The sequence below is a fragment of the Salminus brasiliensis genome, chromosome 1, assembly GCF_030463535.1.
Source record: "Salminus brasiliensis chromosome 1, fSalBra1.hap2, whole genome shotgun sequence".
NCBI lineage: Eukaryota > Metazoa > Chordata > Actinopteri > Characiformes > Bryconidae > Salminus > Salminus brasiliensis.
In genome coordinates, this window is record NC_132878.1 from 21762809 (window position 1) to 21786319 (window position 23511).

At 40.1% G+C, this 23511-nt stretch overlaps 3 protein-coding genes across 4 annotated transcripts; 1 reads left to right on the forward strand and 2 right to left on the reverse strand.

Moving 5' to 3' along the window:
* Positions 1–2974: 2974 nt before the first annotated feature.
* Positions 2975–6669, reverse strand: mis12 (MIS12 kinetochore complex component). The gene is made up of 2 exons (XM_072693903.1): positions 6438–6669; positions 2975–4784 (listed from the first exon to the last, which is right to left on the reverse strand). Exons 1-2 carry the CDS (start codon positions 6463–6465, stop codon positions 4150–4152), a joined length of 663 nt encoding a protein of 220 aa, XP_072550004.1. The 5' UTR covers positions 6466–6669; the 3' UTR covers positions 2975–4149.
* Positions 6670–7382: 713 nt separating this feature from the next.
* Positions 7383–12085, forward strand: derl2 (derlin 2). Its single transcript, XM_072674375.1, has 7 exons — positions 7383–7523; positions 9508–9573; positions 9665–9738; positions 9865–9958; positions 10567–10762; positions 10932–11022; positions 11612–12085. The coding sequence occupies exons 1-7, from the start codon at positions 7431–7433 to the stop codon at positions 11715–11717; spliced, it is 720 nt and encodes a 239-aa protein (XP_072530476.1). The 5' UTR covers positions 7383–7430; the 3' UTR covers positions 11718–12085.
* A 95-nt stretch (positions 12086–12180) lies between these two features.
* On the reverse strand, positions 12181–23184 carry LOC140574173 (uncharacterized). 2 transcript variants are annotated; one of them, XM_072693925.1, is made up of 7 exons: positions 23081–23184; positions 22403–22556; positions 22200–22309; positions 19473–19530; positions 17569–17645; positions 16875–17045; positions 12181–14191 (listed from the first exon to the last, which is right to left on the reverse strand). In XM_072693925.1, the coding sequence occupies exons 3-7, from the start codon at positions 22306–22308 to the stop codon at positions 14010–14012; spliced, it is 597 nt and encodes a 198-aa protein (XP_072550026.1). In that variant the 5' UTR covers position 22309; positions 22403–22556; positions 23081–23184; the 3' UTR covers positions 12181–14009. The 2 variants fall into 2 exon arrangements, with proteins under 2 accessions (XP_072550026.1, XP_072550017.1); XM_072693916.1 differs by having other exon boundaries at positions 22200–22312.
* Between the last annotated feature and the right edge of the window lie 327 nt (positions 23185–23511).

Genomic DNA, 23511 nt, shown 5'->3' on the forward strand with positions numbered 1-23511 from the left:
AAATTTGATGCTGCATTCATAACATTCAATACTTCAACTCTAATCTTCATCCTTCCCACCTCAAAGTGTTTACGAAACATGAACTGTTTGAAGTGAGGGGAAAAATGGATGCTCAGCCATTGTGGGCGTATAAAAAGCTCATAACAAGCTCAGTTCTATGTTATTAGTGTTTTGTTAATTTTAGAAGTGGATGCAGGCTAAGGCAGTTCACTGCTAATATAGCATGGTGAAATAACATGAAAGCAGTTTAATTACAAATCCTGCGCAGAACAACTTAAAGGGGCATTTATTCTTAAAAATTCAATTACCGAGATGTAAACAAAGTCGTTCAGAGTGGATTGGTGTGAAATGGCTAATTGTAGAGAAAAATACAGATTTGTTTGTTGGTGGTGAAGGTAATCATGGGTTTGCAATGGCCACAACACAAATACAGCCATTTTATGTGTTATCCAAAACCATCAATTAATCTATTTATATGAAGTATTGTAAAATTCAGCTACTTGTTTTTTTTCCTTCATGGTGGATTTCGCAGTGCTCTGGCCCCTGCAACAGCTCACAGCAACCACATTGTATAGCCTAGCTCTGTTTTTACCACTGTAACATTGTTTTTCAATTTGGCCCATTAAACCCATTATTCTCCCAAAGTGGTCGTTAAGTTACTGCTTTGCAGCTTGGACTGAGGCTAAAAAGGCTTTTGCTATCAGGGTGTATGTAAATATAGGAGGAGTAAGTATTAATGAGTCAAAACTGTTACGTAAGTCTAGGGGTTTTGGCATTGGCATGTTTTATAGCCCTGTTTTGGTTGCCAGATTTCTTTTCAATAAAGGGACAACAGTGTTTGAGGTTTAAGCTATGCCACCTCCATGTTTAACTATGCCAAGGTAAATACAGTTTTACATTCCAGGGCACCAGACGTCTGCGCCCCTTCACCACTGTGGACAATTCTGACTGGGTTATTGTCTCTAACATCGAGCATTTCACACCAAAACACAGTGTTAATGACTGTGTTTATATATGAACTGTTTAAAGTTGCAGAAAAGTACAGGAATATCTTTTTAAGCTCACAAATATATAACAATATAGGAATATTATAGGAATTCCTGTGCAATTAGTGATACCACACACACATACCATTTAAAGTACAGTACAAAAGAAACCTAAAAGTCTGCCTAAAAAGCTTTTAACGGGTCATTACTTATTGTATCATGGACGCCACACTGTTGACATTGCATCATGGAACTGGAACCTAGACAAGACAAAGCTGTTGTGAATGTCAGTCTGACCAAGTTTTAATTCTGAGTAAGAGGGTCGTTCAACTAGATTTCTCCAACATGAGTCGAAAACCAGTTCCCTCTTGGTGCATTCTGGCTTCGAGGTGGCTGCTAATCGTTTCAGCTGTGCTTTACTTTTGTCCATTTGTAGATAACAGTGTCAGAAACAACACAAACAGGACTGTGTCAGATTACGTGGCTAACTGACACTGTTCAAGACAATGATTTAGACAGGCAGTTTGCACAGTACAATTTACCAGTACAATTTATGTCCAAATGTTTGTGGACACCCCTTTGAATGGGTGCATTCAGCTACTTGTAAAGTTGTGTCCATTGCTGACACAGATGTGCAAATGTATATATACAGCTTGTCTAGTCCCTGTAGAGAAATATTGCAGAGAGAATAGGACTCTGGAGCAGATAAACATGAACCTATTGGCACCATGCCCAATGCCAGGCGTGGGCTAGAGGGGTATAAAGCCCCCCAGCATTAAGCTGTGGAGCACTGGAGCTGTGTTCATGGAATGATGATGGTGATCCAGCTAATATTTTTAGGAAGAGTTTCAGAGTTGGAGATGAGGTGGGATGGTGATCATCCAATATCCTGACCTCACTAATGTTCTCATCGCAGAATTCTTCAAAATCTAGTAGAAAGACCTAGACCTGGATACTCCAACAAAAGCATGATCAGCTATCTGTACTACCCTTGAATTTGCAAGAAACAATGAATGAGCAGGAGTCCCAATACGTTTGTCCACACAGCGTTTGATACAAGCTTTCGTCAGCATATGTAGCTTGTCAGCTTCCTTAGTCTTGCAGCTCCAGTGCAAATCTAAAGAAGCCACCTTCAGACACCAAACATATCTTGCCTTATGACCTACTTTTGGGGGAGAACTGATTTAAATCATCACACACCTACGCTAGCCACACTGTCCATCACCTCTGTCATCATCTATCTTAGCCCTCCCATCATCAGCCATGCTATTTTTAAGATCAACCCAAGCCCCTCGCTTGTAGCCCGCTAGTGATGTGACTGTGTGTGAAGATAAGAGTTCTTTATCGATGGACCTGACAGTGTGACTGAAGGTGGTGGCAGTTTGCACATGGTGTGTGTGTGTGAGAGTGTGTGTGTGCTTGGCATGCTGTCCGAACTGCGACACCTCTATCCAGAAAAGCTGGTACCAAGCAAGCCCCTGCTGTTCAGGCTGGGTCTTTAATGAGAGAGATGAAAGAGGAAGACAGACAGCCAGGCTGCTAACTGGGAAGGGGGGGGGGGGTTCTGTCATTCGCTCCACCCGACCCCTTACAGCGCCCACCCCCTTCCTTCCCCGCCCTCTCTAAGCCAGCCCAGCAAGTCCAAATTCACTGCTCGCCGTCTTCCATTGATCACAGTGTTACTCATTCTGTTTGTATTTAGCTCTTGATGTGAAGACATACCGGCCAGAAGCTATACATGCACTTCACTGTAGTGCAGGAGTCTTATCTGAATTACTAGAAACAGACTTCATTCATTCATTCCATCTCCTTTCATACGGTCTTCATGAACGTCCCGAATTGCAGCGCAGCTTCCAGCAGTAGTTGGAGTAGTTGGACACACTTGTCAGGTCATTTCACAAAATTTTATAAATTTTCACCCCAAACAATCAATTGGCAAACAGCCCACTCATTATTTTGATTTTGGAGAGCTGTGCTGCGGTTGCTTCTTACTTTTCATGTAGTGGTTTATTTGAATTCATGCTTGTTTCACAATGCATTGAAGGATTTAAAATGTCAGTTCATCCCATTAAAGAGCTAACAATGTTATTTACATGGCAACTTGTGCAATCTTAAGGTTTCAAAAAGATAAATTAATAATAAAAAAAAAAAAAGGTAATCAATTTTGGCCCTTAAAAAACTCTAATCAGTGAATCCCCATCTATGAATTTTTCCAATAAAATCGAGACGTTCCACATTTGAATAATACAGTCAAGGACATGCTTTAAAAAGCATTGTTTAGTAAAGGCACCAGTATTTAGTATTGCACCGGGCATTACGCTCATGACAACTCTAGGTTAAATGTTTACACGGTTACTTTCAATGATAAAGAAACTATGTATATGGTTCTTCACAGCACACTTTTAAAATAGGCCTATATATAACTAATAGAGTGTACCATGGTTTTCTAGTACAAGTTTCTAGTAGTATGTTTCCTAGTACAACAGCTACTACAGCACATGTCCAGTAGCCCCTAATAAAGGTATCCTAAACACACTTACATACACCCATTACAAATGATAAAACATTTTATTGGTTTAAGAATATGACAAGTGAATAACTACTGACTGTTAACTTAAATCATCCAATAAAAGTATGTTGCAGTACAAAATGCTTTCTCCTTCAGGCTACAGGAAAGGAACAGTCAAACAGAACTGACCCTTATTTACACCATGAGACCTCTGACCGTGAACAAGAAAGAGAGCCCATAGGTTTGGACTTTGGGAAATTTACTCTCATCCAGTGCAGAACTCATTGCGCTGAACTTCAAAGTAACAGAATCTATGAAGAGTGCGCACTCAGAATAGCCAATGAATGTATGTGTGTGTGTGTGTGTGTGTGCGGGGGTGAATTGCTTGACCGCATTTCAAATGCCAGCGAGGAATGCCATTGCTTACAAATGCGATGCTTTGCCATGGACAGCTCTCGGCATGTCGATGTCTGACTTCCAGTCTGAGAAGGTAACAAAAGCAGACTGCCCACTGGCTCCACCTTGTGGATGGACCATGCCACTACACAAACCAGCACAGTTTCAAAATCTCAAGATGAGCCAAGTGTGTACAACGCCTGTACAGACAATATGCGGCTTCTATCAACAACAAAGGCACAAGAGAATACACGATGCTCACACTTCGTCTAGAGATTTGCTCTTCTTCCTGATCTTCCCCATAATGCTCTGCAGTTGGTTCACAGTCTCAATCATATGCCGAAAACTCTCATGCACGCCTCCCATGCCTTCCTGTTTCCAGGACAAGCGCAGCTCCTCGATCCATCTCAGCACCTCGTCCAGCTGCTCCCGTGTCTGTCTCTGCTCCTCCAGTTCAGCCAGCAGCGCTTGTTTGGCGCACACTTCTGCCTGGTAAGAACGCTGCAGGTCTGTGATCGAAGCCTCCAGCTTTAAAAGCTGTTCCTTGCTCTGCGGATATTTCCTGTGGGGCTCATCTTCAGGCAGCAGGACGCTTTCAGGGACAGAGAGAACGCTGTTCACCAGCAGGGTTTCCATGCGACTGGACAGCTTCTTAAAGCGCTCCTGCAGGAACCGGAGCAGCTTCTGCGTGCATTCTCTGGTTTTAAGCTGAAGCTCCTCAGGTGGATCCTTCCCTTGGGACAGCTTCCGGACAAACACAGACTCCACGATCGCCAGCATCTCGTACATGCAGTCCTGGAAGGCGCTGTTCACCCTCATCATGCAGGTCTGCGGAGTGAAGCCAAAGAACTGTGCCTCGTACAGCTTGAGAGATTCAGAGGAAAAGGTCCCCACTGCGAAAGGAAAGGGAAATTGAAAAACACCATCTGATGTAACAGAAATAGAGGAAGCACTTTATTGGTGCTATATACAATCATCCACAAAAGGCTTTCCACTGATGTTAGGGACACCTTCCCCAGCCAATCTATTACCACGGTTCTATATGGGAGCAGTGCCTTTATTAAAGTACCCTTGAAGAACCACTTTGTGGATTTTGAAAACTAATAATAATAAAAAAAAGGAAAGTGACAATATATAACAATAAATATATTACCTAATGATCTTTATTTTAATTGACTCACATTAGATGTGAGATCATTTCATGATGAATGGACCAAGACAAACACTCCACAATTATTTCGATTTTTTTTTCTCAATAAGAGGAAATATTAGTTTTTGCTCTCTCCTGTAAAGATATCATCTGCCACAAAACATTCATTTCTGCAATGTGAATATTTATATAATTGTATTTTTAATATAGTTCTTAGTTACATATCTTATAGAATAAACAGTTAATGAACAGTTTCTACCCACAGGCTGTCAGGCTTCTGAAGATCTTCTTAGATTAACCTGCCTATATAAACATTTCTACATAATTGCCTCCTGTTTATGTGGTGTATATTTTTCTGTATGGCAGTATCTTTCAGTTATTTAGCTTATGTAAATATACCCACTATTTTATTTTTACAGATTTTATTTTGTTGTTATGTTTGCACTATTTTTACTACCCATATATATTATGCTTGCCCTCTGTAGAGTGATTATCTGAGCCTCACCCCAAGACATGATGTGCAAATGATCGATAAACTTGAAACTAGAAATCCGCTCCGCCCCAGTTGGTCCACCTTTTGCTCTGTGCCCATGCATTAGAGACCAGTATGACAACCAGTGCTTTAGCCAGCACGTGGCATTGTCCCATTCTACGAACAGGGCTTTCCCAAGGAGTTTATACAAGCTGTGTGCACAACTAAACACTGTCTCAGCAATGGGTGTAGCACCTTAAACTAGCTGAATTCATCAAGCAGAAGGAGGACCTGGTTACTTTTGGACAAAGTCCCCTTGTCCATACTCTCATGAAGAAAAGAGCTGTGCTTGGCCTCGTTTAACTGGAGGACATGGGCGTGGCTCCACAGGGAGAGTGGTTTCCCAGACCCAGGTTGAGCCAGGTTAAGCCTTCTCAAAAGAAAATAATAAAGTATGCTACTGCAGGGCATACAGATTGGGTAGAAATTGGTTCTTTGCAATTCCAGGCATTAAATAACCCGGAAAAATAACAGGACTGTTTGAATAAGATGATGAACGGAACAGCTGACTAACAAAGTTACTGAAAGAAACTGCTCTGCTCTGCACGTTTGGACCCAAACTAAGTTTTAAATGCACACATTAAAATAACAGCAAATAGCATTTCTAAAGCATTCTAATTCTCACAGACGTGTTTCTTCACACAGCAGTAATCTAGCTAGCTAAATCTTTGTGTATTTCAGTCTGTCAGAAAACCAGCTGAGAGAAGTGGTCCGGCGCCGCTGCTCTGTCAGCTCTCTGAGCAGTGAGGACCAGCAGGAAGACGCACCGCTCCTCGTATATGACTGTTATTGTCTAACACAGACACTGAACCGAGGAAAACACCAACATAACACCAACACAAACTAGTTAGTAAAGCTCCTCACCATCGCTACTACCTCCGTTCTCCGCCATTTCCAAAGCCCGCGCTCAAAGCTGTCTTTTTTTTCCTCCGGCACTGAAGAGGAGCACAGACAGGCTCCCTCTACTGGTCTGGAGGTTCACTACTCGCCTCATGGGCTGCATTTCAGCCCTAAGTAGGGCAGCACAGCAACTACATGCTCCCTATGTAGGGCACTACACAGCCCCAAGACTCAGCAAAAATACTTTTCAGGTCGTCAGTGCCCAGGGGTCAGTGTTTAACTGTGGTGATCCCCCCCCCACCCAAACTTGGGCCCTTTTTACATGAGCAGCGTTTACATGAGACTTCCGCCGCTGTGTGGAGCAGATGGCTCCGAACAATAACAACAGGACTTAGCTAGCTAGACCCCACAGTAGTGAGCATGCATGGCAAAATACAGTATTTTGCAGTAGTGTCAAACAACAAAAACACATTATCAGCCCCAAATCAAGGTTAGTAATCAGTACGAGACTCTTACAAAGATAACAAACAAACAAACATTGGGAACATTTCAGTGGTCAGCCCTGGACACACCGCTGTACACTATAGCTAGCTAGTTCACTGCGTAGTCTGCTTCCCCTTTAAGGGTGCATTCTTATCACCATAATAGTAACCTTTTTCATTTTAATTGAATTGAATTTTAATTATTTAATTTATTCCAACTCAGATTAAAACCCTTAACTACTTGCGTGATCGCCTGGTTAGTTTACTGAACACGCATTTTCTCCAAATGGGACACGCCCTATCAATCCCCAGTGTATTAAAAATAGGACTTTATATTTGAATATGTGAAACCACAAATGTACACATTTTCATATTTAAGGTGTACGCGGACCAATAGAAGAATGCCCTATTCCAGTTGTGCCCGGGCGAATCAGATTTTGACACTTCCAGGTTTAGCTAGGCGGTGCTGTCTGCGCTGCTCTGTGTAACGACGTGTCGCCCCAGTGCCGGAAGCCTCACCAGAGTCGGTCCAAAAATGGCTTACCAGACATTCCAGCAGGAATACTTACAGATTCCCGTGGTTACGAGGACATATACGACCGCCTGTGTGCTTACCACGGCGGCGGTGGTGAGTAAAAGACCAGCCTTGGTGAAATGTCTGACATTTGGTTCCAGCGTTAGTCGACGTTTCCAGTCGCTTTAGCTGTGCTAGGTTAGCTAGCGAGGGGAGGTTAGCTCGTAGCTCAGCAGTAAGCTGAGTTAGCTGTAAGTTGCAGCAGGACGGTGTGCCGCTGGGCTGGAGAAAGCCAGCTGTGTGTCACCTATTCAGTTAAAGCTAGGAGGGATTTGCTAAATTAGGAATAACCATTACACTGAGCTCCGCGCTGGGCTAGCCAGCTGTTGTTCCCCTTGACATTACGATGGCAAGCGAGCAGAGCTGCCGAGTCAGTGTGTTTACTGTTTAGCTATAGCTCAGCTGCCAGACAGGCAGACAGACATACAGCAGTTTATGGATGATTCTGGACTTCATCTGGGACATCACAGCTGCTGTGAGTAATTTAGAGGTTTATTTGAATGATTTAAAGTGAAAATAACTTGGACTGGACTGTACTTAGACCTGAGATGACATTGTTTACAGGTGTTAACTATTAGTTTTGCTCAGTTACATGTGCAGGACCACAGGTTCGATGGCTTTGTACCCTTCTCAGTGTCTCTGAATGATTCATTTGTTTGCTATTAGACCGGCCACTTCACCGTTTCTACAATCACTGTCTATTTTATCTGCTCAGCTTACCATACAGGAGCTCTGAGTAGTTCTACAATTACAGACTGTAGTCCATCTGTTTCTCTGCTTACTTTATTAGCCTCCTTTCACCCTGTTCTTCAATGGTCAGGACCCCACAGGGCCACCACAAAGCAGGTGTTAATTCTGTGGTGGGTCATTCTCAGCACTGCACTGCACGAGTGGACTGAGAAGAGTCCACCAACCAGCGATATCCAGCCAACAGCGTCCTGTGGGCAACGTCCCGTTATCACTGATGAAGGACTAGAGGATGACCAGCACAAACTGTGCAGCAACTTTACGTCTACCACCAGCGGATGCTCCATCAGTATCCAGGAGTACCAGCGCAGCACACACTAACACCTCACTACCACCATGTCAGCATCACTGCAGTGCTGAGAATGACCCACCACCCAAGTACTACCTGCTCTGTGGGGTCCTGACTATCAGGACAAGAACAAGGTGAAAAGAGGCTAACAAAGTATGCAGAAAAATAGATGGACCACAGACTGTAATTATAGAACTACAAAGTGGTCCAATATGGTCAGTGGAGCTGATATAATCGACAGTGTGTATAAGCTAGGAGGTGGTTTTAATAAACTGGCTGGTCGAGTGTGTATGTGAGGAAAATAATCTACATTATACTCAGTTACACTTTAGTCAGTAACATTTAGTTTCAGTTTCTCTCACCTCTCATATTGAAGCATCTTAGACCGAAAGGATCCAAAAGAGAAGACTGGAGCCTAATGAAGTCCCTATATATATATATATATATATATATATATATATATATATATATATATATATATATATATATATATATATATATATAGCTGTAGATCTTTAAGTTACTCAGTGTTATTCCACTCGTTTTAAATAAATCTTTACATGGACTTCAGTCATTTTGTCATTAGGATAGTAGTTTTTTGAGTATGAATGTGTTCTACTCTACGCAGATTCGATTATTTACTTGATTGTCTAGATTTTCCCCATTGAATCCAATGATGGATTTACACTGAGTATCTCTTACTATTCTGAGTATCTTTTACTATTTTATTTTAGACCAACAGATCCAAAAAGAACAGAGCCTAATACACTTAAGGTTTCTTTATGCTATAATAGACCTGCAGAAAAACTGCAGTAATGTTATTCAGAACTCTTTTACCCGATACTTTTGTAGCTAAGCCAGCCCTTATTTGCATCAACCTCGTCAGTCATATTTTCATTAGGTATCATTGCTGTGATTGGTTATGGATTTAGAACTCAGTATTTACTAAATTGATTCAAGAAGAATACCTGACTACCCTGTCCCACCCTTTCTTCCCCACAGCAATTAGAACTTATTACACCTTTCCAGCTGTACTTCAACCCAGATTTAATATTAAAGCACTACCAGGTAAGTGTGCCTCTATATCCAAAGATGAAAGTTTTTGCTAATTGATGTTAAATGACATTAAAGAACATGCCTCTTCTTCATTTCTTTGCAGGTATGGCGGCTTGTGACCAACTTTCTGTTTTTTGGTCCAGTTGGCTTCAATTTCTTATTCAATATGATATTTTTGTATCCTTCAAGAGCTGTCCAGATTAAATGAAGGAAGTTGCAGTCTTTCTTATGTATGCTTTCGGCTTTATATGTTTCATATTCAATATTTTGTGTTTGCCAGAGTCCTTGACTTTTCTCTCACAGATACCGATATTGTCGAATGCTGGAGGAAGGCTCTTTCAGAGGCAGAACCGCTGACTTTGTCTTCATGTTCCTCTTTGGTGGCCTTCTCATGACTGTATCCTTGATTTCCTCCAACCAGAAAGGATGTGGGTTTAATCCTTCAGTGCTGAAATCAGGCTTGCTTTACTAAAGGTGTGTCCAGCTTCAGTAGTAGATGGACAGATTACAGCATATTGTGTTGATTCCTAAACTCGAACACACCTCATTTAACTCAGTTGATTGTTACAAATATGCCAGTATCCATTCATTTATCCAATCATACCGTTACTGTCAAAGCATTACTAAATCTGTCCAGAATAGCAACTTTAAAGAAGAAGGGAATATATTCTACCTTTTAACTCTAAATTTGTTGATTAATTATACAAAGCCATTTAAATATCCACTTTGAGAGGGATGATAAAAATAAGCGTGTTTTCCAAAATGTATCAGCTGCAGACATATCATGTAAACCAGGTTTAATGGGAGTGTTTTTAAGCAGGGAAGTCTCAAAACATTGGCCCTCCAAGACCAGAACCTAACACTTCTAGTGTACTCTAGTGTGACTGAGGATTAAGCCATGTTGAAAGCCACTAGTGTACCTTATCTTCTTTTCCCTCTTGTCCCCTTACTCCAGTACATTTGCCCAAATGTTGTCCATATTTTTGTTTCTTAACGAATTTGTAGATATTTGGCATGTTTGTGAGCCTTGTGTTCCTGGGCCAGGCTTTCACCATCATGCTGGTGTACGTATGGAGCAGACGCAACCCCAACGTACGCATGAATTTCTTCGGCCTTCTTAACTTCCAAGCCCCTTTTCTGCCATGGGTACTCATGGGATTCTCTCTGCTGCTGGGCAACTCTATCATTGTGGACCTTTTAGGTATATATTCTAATGTTGTTACTGTCAAACTTGTTTATGCTGCTAGCCACAGTTTAACACTGACTGAAGTATTTTATTAATGATACACTTCATCCTGGTCTAAAACCATGATGTGACGTGTAATAATAATGATGTATAATAATAATATGCCATTCTTATATGCAAACAGGTATTGCAGTGGGACATGTGTATTTCTTCTTGGAGGATGTGTTTCCCAATCAGCCAGGTGGTGGCAGATGGCTAAGAACTCCTTCCTTTCTGTAAGTTGCTTTTAGTCTCAAAAGAGTTGCCAATTCTATGCCGGTTTATGTTGTCATTACAATCATTGGCCATTTTACCCAATATGCTTTCAATACAATGCACTTTAGGTACACAATTTCATTTTATAGGTTTCAGTTACATACAATAACCCACCTACTGCTGTCCTAGTCACTAATGGAAATGGCAGCCATATCCATTCAGAATGATAAAGTGTAGTTTATAATTTGTGGTTGTTTGTAGTCTGGATGCTAAATATTTGGATGTTAAAATCACTATGAACTTTTTTTTAATATACTTAGCTTTTAGTAGAAGTTGTGTTTAAAGGCTGAATCTTAAATGTTTGTGAATGTTAACACTCAAATTCAAATTAATAAATAAATTTCCATATTATGAAAAAAGATTTGACAACTTCTCTCCAAACTGCTTGTTAAAAGCACATATTCAAACATATTAAACCAGATAAAATATGGGATGAAATATGTGGGCTTTGGCATTTAAAAAAATAAATGATGAAAAGAAGGACACAGACTTGTGTTCTAGACTTAAAGCCTCAGCTCATTTGAACTTCAACCTGTATTCTTTCCACAGGAAAATGCTCTTTGACACACCAGAGGAAGATCCAAACTACAACCCACTCCCCGAAGAGCGTCCTGGTGGGTTTGCCTGGGGCGAGGGCCAGCGGCTTGGGGGCTAAACTTAACGCCTCTCCTCTATGGACACGCACTCAAAGAGCAAAAGGGGGGGTGAAGAGGACATTTTTCAACTCATTTCTCTCGTGCTGTAAGAAAAGACTGGCACACCATGGCAGTCCATTGTTCCCCTCCGGCTGCTCGCGACCCCCCCACCCCCCGGACTGAAGCTCGTACTGCGGATATAGGATTGGTACAGAACTGAACTTTTCAGCGCTGTTGCTCTTGCCCTTTTTTGTCGTGTTGTGCAACAGTGATCACTAATGTGGAGCTCGTGCAAAAAGAGCCTGATTGACAGAGACCAGGGCGAGTGTACTTTTACTTTTTTAAGAAATATATAATAAATGTATATAAAATGTGCAAGTATTTCAGACTGCTGGTTTTGGGTTTTTCTTTTCTTCTTCTTTCTGACGGAATATCCGCACTCTTAAAAATAAACGTTCTTGGCTGAAAGGGACGCAGAAACAGTTTTATGTTCATACATTTATTTATTTATTTTACTCTTTAAACCACAAAAGTAGTTTGTTCATGGCATTACAGAACTGTTTGGACATCTTTATTTCAATGCCTGTAGGGTTTCTTGCTGTCCATCAACAAGTAGTTTCAAGATGTTTATCAAGCATTAAGCTGTTGAATCAGAATAATGAATCAGAATCATTACATGTATGTCTGTAATTAGCATGTATCACAAGATTTATTACTTTAAATGCTAGTTCCTCCCTGGGTTCTTCCCAGGCCCATTTTCTTACGCAAACAAGCCATAAAACAACCGAGACCCAGAGTGAAAATGCAGCCCCATGGTGTAGTAACACATATTTACCCTTGGGGGAGCTGTCCAACCAGTTAATCACTCTACACAAGTCCTTCATTAAAGCAGACACATGGTGCAGAAAAGAAGCTCATGGCTACTACGTCCAAAAAGAGCATGAATCTCTGAACTGATCGTCTCGTATATTGGTTATATAGATGAATTTAAATTTTCCAGCATATGCTGGTAATACATTGTGGATAGGTTTGAGCAGAGCATTTCACACAAACTCATCAAGTCCCTGTCATTTATTTGAATGTGCTAAAGTGTAGCTTTGGTGCTGAGGAGATACATGCTTCTCAGCACAGTGTACATAAAAGAAGAAGCCAGATAAATACTTAAAAGCCTTGTCACATTTCTGAGATTATTCATCTCCAGTCAAAATGCTGCGTAGTCCGAGGAATGAATTAAACGGACTAGTCATCTAATTTACATTGGACTGGAAAAATCTTGACTAGGTTTTATTCCAGCTCCAACATTCCTAATGCCAAGTGTTGGCTGGAGGGGATATTCCCCCTTCCCCAGCATTGGGCTGTTTAGCAAGGGAACTGTAATCTCTGGAGTGATTGAGCTTCATCACATACCGTCAGGTTGAGCTGAAGTGGCATTTGTGCTGCAGTACTGACTTGACTAATACTTTTATGGTTGAATGCAATCAAAACCTCATGGCACCTCATGGCACCTCATGGCACCTCATGTTCCAGTGTTCTAGTGTAAATCCCTCCTGCAAGAGTAGAGGCTGTTACGGCAGTAAAGGGAGAGAAGTGAGCTGGGAACTTTGGGGAAAACGTTGGATGGGCAAGCGTCTTTTGGACGAGGGTTGTAGCTCTACCCAGCTGGGTTACAATCAAGACTATGTTCATTTCTGTTCTTCAAAAAGTGAGTCATTTCTCTTACATTGCATTACATACAAGCAATGACCCTCATTTCAATCACTGTAATCTCTATCCAGTCATTTTCAGTGTATCCTTACAATCCTTACAATTACCAACCCAATAATGCCCTATTCATTCAGTGCAACATAAGGTATATCCAGTCTGGCTACAAAAAAATGAAGTCCTGCACTGTCTTCATGTATCCTCTTCAGAAATAACATTGTTATATAACGATTTGCTTTTCGACACCCCCCCCCCCACACACACACACACTTCCCTTAACCACCTCTCAAAAATGTCCCATAGCTGAGAACCATTCCCTTCTTGATTGCGTTACCAAGGAGGCCTACGAGTGGCTTCATTACTATTTCTACCTCCCACCATGCTGCTCCTTCACTTGGTTCAGTGTATTTCATATAAAACTGCTCTGATTTGATGCATTTCAATAAGCAACTCAGTTCAAGCATGAAAAACATCCCAAAAATAAAACTGAGTATGCTGCAGTCTCATGGAAAGTCAAAGTTCAAAGTCAAAGTTCTGTGCAGGATCTTAAAATGATCAGTTTCTAGATGTGCAGATTTATTGTATGAAAGTGCAAAAAAAAGCTTCCTTTATCATCCCACATCATCGTAGTCCTCGCTGGCGTCTAGTTCGCCAATGTCGTCGTAGCTGGCCAGGCTTTCACGACTGCAGTTTGGAGTGTTGAGGAGTTCTGGCTGCTGCTGGAAGGCAGGTGGATCCTCATCAAGCTCCAGGTAATCGGGCAGAGACGCTACGTCCTCGTAACTCTGGGACTCTGTAAAAATGCATGAACAACAATGACCTATTATGTCCATCAACTACATTTAGCGTGACAAGCAAAAAATCCACAGAACCTGTTCTGATGAGTCTAATCCAGTGCTGGTTCATTTATTATCAAAATCATTGGACTCAAATTCTTATCCTGGGTCTAAACAGACTTTTTATTTTACCAGAGAACTACTTGGGTCTGTTTCCTGGACAGGTATCAAGTCTAGTCAGGAAAAGAGTTTTCCAATTTTCCTTGTCATGCAGATCTGACAAGCCCAGTCATTCATTTGAATGTGCTAAAGTGTAGCTACGGTACTGAGAAGAGACATGCTTCTCAGCACAGTGTGCATGAAAGAAGAAGCCAGAAAAATACTGCCTTGTCACATTTCTGAGGTTATGAATCCCCAGTGAAAATGCTGTGTAGCCCAGGTCACAAAATAAATGGACTAGTCATCCAATTTTCCTAGGATTGGAAAATCTCCAGTCTAAATGCTGTGTAGTCCAGGACTAGGCTTTATTCCAGTCTGGGAAACCAGCCGTACATCAGCCTATGATCAACAATCCCAGTGCCAGTTGTCAGCTGAAGGGGGTTTAACCCTCTCCCTTAGCGTCAGGCTGTTTAGGAACTGGAGTGATAGTGATAACAACTCCAATTCCATTCCCGTCAGGTTGAGTTGAAGTGGTATTTGTGATCCAGAACTGACTTTACTATTACTTCTATGGCTGCATGCAATCACAACTTCACAGCAATGTTCCAACATCTAGTCTAAAACCTTCCGACAAGAGTAGAGGCTGGTAACGCAGTAAAGGGGGTAAAAACTTTGGATGGGTAAGTGTCTATGTGTGTCTATTTACTGTGCTTTGTATAGTAGCTCTATCCAACATTCAGGCCTGTGGCTGTGTCCCAACTTCGTACTACACACTAGTACTGTTAGAGACATACTGTATACTCACCTTAATAGTGAGTTAGAGGTTGAGAGGTTAGTACACCAAGTATTAACGTACCAACCCATTTTCCACTAACAGGAAGTGATGGAGCTCTGCTAGTCCAACATATGTCACTGGAAGTTCTGCAGCTGCCGTCATTTTTTCTAACAATCGTTCCAGATGTGAGGCGCTCCTCCCTTTTAGTTTGGCATTGCATTGTGGGATAATAGTGTCCATCTTAAACACACTCATAAACTGACTGGTTCGGAGTATGTATGTTGAATATGTGAGTATACTCAACTTTGACTCTTTTAGCTATACTATTAGCAATAGAGATTAAGATAAGATAAGATAATTCTTTATTAGTCCCACAGTGGAGAAATTCTCAGTGTCACATCAGAAAGGGATAGCAAGACACTCAGTTACAAAAACGTAGATAAATAATTTATACTATATACACAATAGAAATGAGAATTAAAAAAGCAATAACAATATTATTTACAGATTATTGCAAATGATCTTGCACATGTGTGGGGGGGGGGTATTGCACATAGTATTTTTACATTGAGGGACCTCTGTTCCCTGAACATGTGTGTGTAGTTTAAATTAGTTTATGCAATTGGGATACACTCTATGTTCACTAATATTTCTTTAAAAAGTGAGCAACATCACTATCACACAAATGGTAAAGCAGTGTAGTGATGGATGGTAAAAAAAATGGTGCTTTGAATTTACATTAATTAAAGGACACTTCCACCACAGTAAGGTGAATTGGAATGAATATGTAGGAATATGTAAATACAACCACAGTCCAGCTCATATATGTAAACTAAGGCTCCCTTTTTACGCTTTAGGGCACTAATGAGTGTGTCGGCCATTTTTCTATGAGGGTCCTATTCGTAAAGTGGAATTCGAGTAAGATTTTGAGGACACTACAATATCCCACAATGCACTAGCAATGTATAGTAAACATCGAAACTCACATCAGCTGAATGTGGGTCAAGTCTCGTGGCTAAGAAACAGACAGTGGAGTGAAATGGAGCCACTAAATTTTGGACTTTCTTGTGTAGTTCGTTGATGGGTGGCTTATGTTTCTAAGCAACATCCAGGGCTTTAAACATGGCTCTTTACGCAAACTGTGCTGATGCATGTGGTAATGATGAGGAAGTGTCCGAATTCATTTGTGTTTCTACAGCTACGTGGTAAACGAAACAGTGCCTCCATACATAGCGCAACACTAATAAAGGGAATTCACTGTCAAAATCACTGTTCTGCCCAGCCCACTCTTAATGCAGTTTTTAGGAGTGTTTCAGTTCTGGGTGCTTTTTTTGAATGACACACAGGATAGAAAAGCCAATCAGAACAGAGGTCACTTACTCATATCTATATAAGGTCACTTTACCTTATAACACATAACCGGTTTACCTCAAGAACAAATATATAAAAAATAATGTTGGGGCCCTTTAAGATCATACTAATAGGCCTGGATTTATGATACATGTTCCCTGAATTTTATATAATGGTTATGAATTTTGCTACTAAACAACATCCTTAAATGATGTATTTAATCAAACCTAAAAAAAGGTAACAACAGTGTGAGCACACAGCTCTTTGTCACAGTAAACATCTACTCCCGACTGCAGAGCACAGTTTGTTTCTATTTGACTCAAATTCAGGGGTTCTCAACCAAGGGGACAAGGTGTCTTGCTGGGTTCTTTCTTTGCCAGCTAAAAAAGCATTCTGCACACACCATTGATCCTCACCGTTTTTGTTAAGCTCTTCAACGTCGTCATAGCTTTCACACACACTCTTCAATTCCTCTTGCTCAGACTGGATCTCACAGTGCTGGATTAAAGGCCGTGGTGGAGCTGAACTTTGAATTTCTACTTTCATGGGTTCCACTAATTTGTCCACCTCCTCATAACTGTTGGACACTGGAAAATCAGACAAGATAAGACAACAACAATTACAATAATAATAATTAGTAGTAGTAGTAGTGGTGTTATTTGTATTAATAATAACAATAATAATAATAACAAAATAACTACAATAAATGTAACTGATTATACAGAACAGCATTGATAACTGGAAATGGAAATGACTTCTGCATTCAGAACACAAGTTTGCATGCAGTCTGATTTCCCAGAACAAGCTCATGTACAACTCATCCTGTCATCATGCAATGTATATAAATATATCTTTCTAGAGCAATGAGGCGCTCTGCGAGTTGCTCTGGAGCTCCAGTTCAAAACTAAAGAAGAAAACTACGGATAACTTGGTCAGTTGAGTACGTTTTAGAAATGGGAAAGCTTGTGTCAGTGTAGATTCTCCAACCTTAAGTGAACTTGCCCAGAGGGCAAGAGGTTTCAGCTTAAACCTACAAGTGAAATGCAAGGTCAATCCAGGTTTAATCGCAATAGTTGACACCACAAGATATGCGTCAGCGTGAATCCTTACTTGACTCTGTGAGGAACTGGTCTCTTGAAGGTAGCGGGGGTGGCTTCTGCTCCACATCTGCATTTTCTGGAAACAGGCTGTGACGAAAAGATATATAAGATGTTTTTCTCATCTTTTAACGGCCAAATATCTTACCTTTTATTTTCCCCCTGATATCCAGGAATGCTATTTGTGTGCTTTTCACTCATAACTTTCCATGACTGTTTTCCAATCTTTCTTATTTGAAAAGGTTACTATTATGTTATTGTGCCTTTAAAGCAACAGTATGTAACATCTGTACATTAAAAAAACACCTTCAAAAGTAACACCTTAATATTTTGACGGTGCACTGACATATTTGGTCATATGACACTGGTCATATTTGTGTAAAGTCCGATAATATTACTTTGTCTCTCTCAGTATTTTGACTTCCAATGCTGGTTCTGTATCTCTTACTTAGCAAATGCTGAATTACACTCTCCAACCCTAAAAGATTGCACAATGCTGCTTTAAAAATGCTATATATAAATATCTCTGTTCTGATTGGCTGCCCTATATCACAGCTCATTCAAGAAGCAGTCTAAGCTGAAACCTTCTTTATAACTTGTGTGAATTTATAACACATTTTTACAAATATTTGTTGTCTTAGAGCAGTGTTGATGCTCGTACATCCACTCAGCTGCTTAACCCCTACATATTCAAAAGCTTCTGATCTGACTTTATTTAGAGGGATTTTAAAGCATTAACTCAGAATGGCTTTGAGTGAGACTCAGACAGTCAGATAGTAGCATTGGGCACTTAATTGTAAATAGTTATATATAATAGCAGCATTATGGAACATTGGTAGTTCTAGCAGATTAATTCAATTAAAGCCACCATTGTTGTAACTAGGAATAGGGAGTAAAGTTAGGACTAAGAAGGGCCTATGACTGACAGGAACCCTAAAAAATGTGAGCAAGTACATTTTGGCAGAAGTGTTAGAGCTGTGGACCCCAGTGTAATATTTTTTCATGCAGCCCAAAATCCCTGACAGCGCACCCTGAGTAGGAAGGATTTTTTGGAGGAATGCCATAGGTGAACTATTTCTGTGAAAGAGATGTAGTGTATGTTTGAAGAACCTCTTAAAGGTTTGCAGAAGTCCATTAAAAAGTTCTTTTTTAATGTAAGGGTTCTTCTTACTCTCATCTCTTTTACAAAAATGGTTTTTATATTGCATTGCTCAAAGAACCCTTTGTAGCATATTTACTTTTAAGTGTGTATGGTAAATTATCTGTTAACAGAAGTATCTACAGACAGAACATCTCCAACCTGTGGTGTTAAGCATCGATATATGCTATGTAGTGGATCTACACAGATAAGCACAACTGTAAAAGGTTTTACATGGTTTTTTTTTTTCTTTGTTATAATGCTGTTTACCTTACATGCATTATACATTCCTGGCTCGAGTGTTGCACAAGTGTACATAGCAAACAATAAAATAACTCACCTTAAATACCTTATCTTTACCCTGATAAAGTGATTTATGCCAATGTTTCTTAACCCTGGTCCTGGAGGCACCCTGCCCTGCACATATCAGCCGACTCCCTTCTTTAACACACTCCCTGGAAGTCTGAAAGGGCTTGTTAATGAGCAGATTAGTTGAATAAGGTGAGTTGGGAGTAGGGAAAGCACTAAAATGTACAGGGCAGGGTGCCTCCAGGACCATGGTTGAGAAACACTGATTTAGGCTATCCACACATATTGCCTATACTTCCTACTTTTAGCAATTCCAATATCCTACCTACAGCTACCTACAGTAGCTACAGCAGTTGTCTCTATAAATACACACTATGGTAGCACGCTTTGACAACTCAACAGAACGCTGGAAACCACAGTTGAAGAAAATGTTACATTAGTATGAGGGCACAGAGCTTTAACCAACTTACTTTTCATGACTTAAATTAGTTTGATTTGGTTTTGATCTTCGAGCACGTTGTCTAGCAACTGAAAGGGGAAGAAAAAGAAAGACAAAATTGAGTCCAGCTTCTGATACATCATGCAGTCTTGAATATAAATACACATCACAAGACCCACAAGTTCCCCTAAAATGCTTACTGCCCAAGAAGGAATTAGCGTTTATTAAATAAGTCTGTGGGTTGACATGTGGGTTGTTTTAAACAGGGCCGTTTGTTTCCAATAATAAGCACTCATCATCTACTATATCAGAAACGCCTACTTTGTACTTACACTCACTGACCTATTACAGATCCACTATTGTTGGTATACAATTACAGACTGTAGTCCTTCACAATCTGTTGTCCTTCACGGTTTGTCAGTCACCCTCTAGATTAACTTATAATTGGTCAGTTTTTGCTACAGGACCACCCGTTGACCAGATGTTAACACTGACCATTCTCAGCAGGCAGTGGTTGTGGTTGGTGCTGATGCAAATGACACAGCACTGTCTAGCACACATCAGTGTCACTGCTCATCTTGGTTAACTACCCAAAAATATCCATACCAAAACTCTGGGGGGCTCTGTGGTAAAACATTAACCATTGACAGGGCTGAGAATCACTGACACAAATTGTTAGATGAGCTGCAGGCTCATTGGTATGCAAAACACCATAAATGCCTACTTAGTACAGGCCATAATTAAGCGTGTGACCAATTGTGTGTTTTAATGAATCTGTTTTAGTTGTATTTAGTTGTATTCAGACACTTGCTGACTGAACAGTTCAAATTAAGCCAGTCTGCATCGCTTTTTACATGCATGCTTAACCTGTAAACTTTGCATATATAAATAAAAAAAAAATATATATATATACATCTGTGTGACTTCACATGTTTCAAATATACTATATAAATAGTCGTAAAAAAGTAAGAATCAGAAAAAAGGTCAGAAATACTGAAAAGCTGTAGACTGCAGAGTAAGAAAGCTGTGGAACAACAAGAATGCTGCTATAATAAACTGCAAAAGACTGACTTTGCCGTTTTAGCAATTTCCTTGTGGATGCTGTATTATCCCAGGTGGCTGCTAGGGTGTTGCCAGGGTGATTGGTTGACTGTTTCTTAACTAGTTGCTGCATTGTTGCTATGCAAGGGGCTTACAATGTGGTTGCTATGCTATCCCAATTGCTTGCTGTAACATCACACATGTTTGCAACCATGTCTTAAGAAAACTTGACTAATTCATATCCAGGCTGCCTAAGGTTTTTAAAGTGGTGATTAATCTTGAGACAGTAAATGTGAATGGCAATGATTTTAAACAAATGATTGCAATAAACAGTTTATCATTTTGCTGTTACTGACATTTAAACATGCTCTCTGTACGTTGACTACGTTGAAACCTTTTAACAGTGGTGTGCAAATCAGAATTATGAGAGGCATATTGTACCAGCCATGATTGATAAAAAGCCTACTGTCGAATTTAATTCCATTCAACTGTTTTTGTAATAGATTTTCTAACAAAGCAAAATGCTTTTTTCCAAATGCGTGTTTCTTTATGCTTTCATGTGGTAATCTATTGTATTTCCTGTTTCTCTTTTTAAAATACATGTCTATAATGCAACAGATAAAGGTGGAATACATGTAAAGTAAAGGTGCACGTATTTGTCACTGTACAGCGAAATGTGTAAATTTAACCCACCTGGTAGTGAACACACACTCACACACACACACGTGTTAGGGGCAGTGAGTACAGACACACACCCAGAGCGGTGGGCAGCCAACTCCAGCACCCGGGGAGCAGAGAGAGTAAAGGGCCTTGCTCAAGGGCCCAACAGTGGCATCTTGCCGAGCCCGGGAATTGAACCCACAACCCTGTTATTGACAGCCCGGCGCTCTAACCGCTGAGCCACCACTGCCCATGGGTAGGATTCATGCTTCAACAAGGCTGCTATTAGTGTTTTAAACTATGTTATGTCCATTTATTTAGATGACAGTGTTGGTTACAGTGTCAGAAACAATAAATCTATATGATGATTTAATCTTACAGCTTACACAGTTTGTGGCAAGTGTGTGCTGATTCAGGTATGAGCAGGTGGTCATGTTTATTACTGGTTAACTACATTAGCTACTAACAGGCATATTGCTTGAAAGTCTTACATTACTTGATGGCCAAATCTGAGGATGTCATGTCTTGTTTACTGGATGTATGCAAATATTAATATATTTAACAGCTGTGTGTGTAAATATTGCAAACCTGAATATGAGCAGTAAAAGCACCCCACTTATGTCTCAGACTTTTAATATAAGACATTTCATATCAAGATCAAATGCATTAAAATGTGTAGCTTATAGAATTTGTACATATTGTGTATTACTGTGCTATTTTATGTTTTTTTGTGCATAATATTAAGTTAAATATTACAATCAACAAACTAAAATATATATTTAAGATGTTTCCAAGCTATTATTCAATAGTTTATGAATTCTGTGTTAGTATTAACTGTGAATGATATACTGTAATTTACTATTACCTCATGATTTTTTATTTTAAAAAAAATTCTGGATACTAAAATTATTATATTTCATTCTTGATGTTCTACAACTTTTGTCATTCATTTTACATGATTCATTATCCTCTGCAGCTCTGTTCATTATTATAAATGCATTCTCAATATTTTTACACACAGGACTTATACTGAACATACCGAATAAACACCACTTACCTTGCTTACTAATACACACGTTGATTATGATGAATAGGAGGACTATTGTCAAGGTTGACACAAGTACCCCCACTATTACTAGCCAGAGGAAATTTGGTGCGTGTGCCATGCTGCTGATAAGCAAAAAAAAAAAAAAAGTACAGCTGATTACCAGCTTTCCATAAAACTTCTTAAAAACATTATCCTCATTTTACTGCACTTACCTTTATGGTCCTTCAAAGTCAGCAACCTCCATCGATAATAAGTGAGACCATTTACTGTTAGGTCTATCGCTGCTTCTATTAGTTCTCTTTTTCAGTGGTCGGCCAGTCAGCACATACTTCTCTGTGGTTTATTTTGTCCGATGAGCTGTATTTCCTGGGAGGAGAGAGCATTATGAACCTTCTTTAAAAATAGTTCTCTTTCTACAAAGCCAGTGGCAGAAACCCTGAAGTGAGTTCTGGGTATTATTTTTTTCTCAGTCATATCTCCTCTTGTGGTTTGAAAACCTCATTCTCAGTAAACCTGACACCTTACAGTCTTTCAAGTAAAATATATACTCGACAATTCAATCAAATATAGAATGCAGATTAAGCTCAAACAACGCAAAAACAGTTTTACTAAGCTTTAGTATTTTGCTTGTCTGTTGACAAGGGACACGCATGTAATACATCACTTAGGCTTTATTGTTAAGGGCCCAATCACAGTGCAGATTAGTACCAATGTACATTATAACATAATCATCTTAATGGCTAACCACAGTTAGATGATTCTAGAAAGTTAACTGTTTCACTTGTTTAGGGGATTCAGTAGACTCAGAGAGTAGACTCAGACAGTAGACTCAGAGATAGTAGAGACAGACAGTAGACACAGGCAGGTAAAAATGAAATATATGTTGTTACCTCAATATTCCGATTAAAAGTCCCCACAATCACATTTAGAAACGAGACCGCTGAGTTGATTGAGGAATCCAAGAGAACAGCAAATGAAGTTCTCTAAGTAGCTTCCCGTCAGTTTTCTTCTACTTCAACACCCACTGGCCCTCCCACGGCCTTCCTCACTGGAGGTCATTACACAGCAGAATGACCCTTGAAATCAAGTGTGTGATAGTGAAAAAGCAAATGAACGTGACAGAATGGGAGAGAGACAGAGAGACAGTACTTCTGACAAAAATAAGTGACTGTTGGCCATTGCTCAGTAACGTAACCCGGGTCCATGCTTCATACTGCACTTTACAAACACGCTTTCTAGACGGGCAGTGCATTTTTACAGAAGTGAAATTGTTGTCTTAAATGAGACACAACATGATCAGAAACATGAACTAACAAGGTAC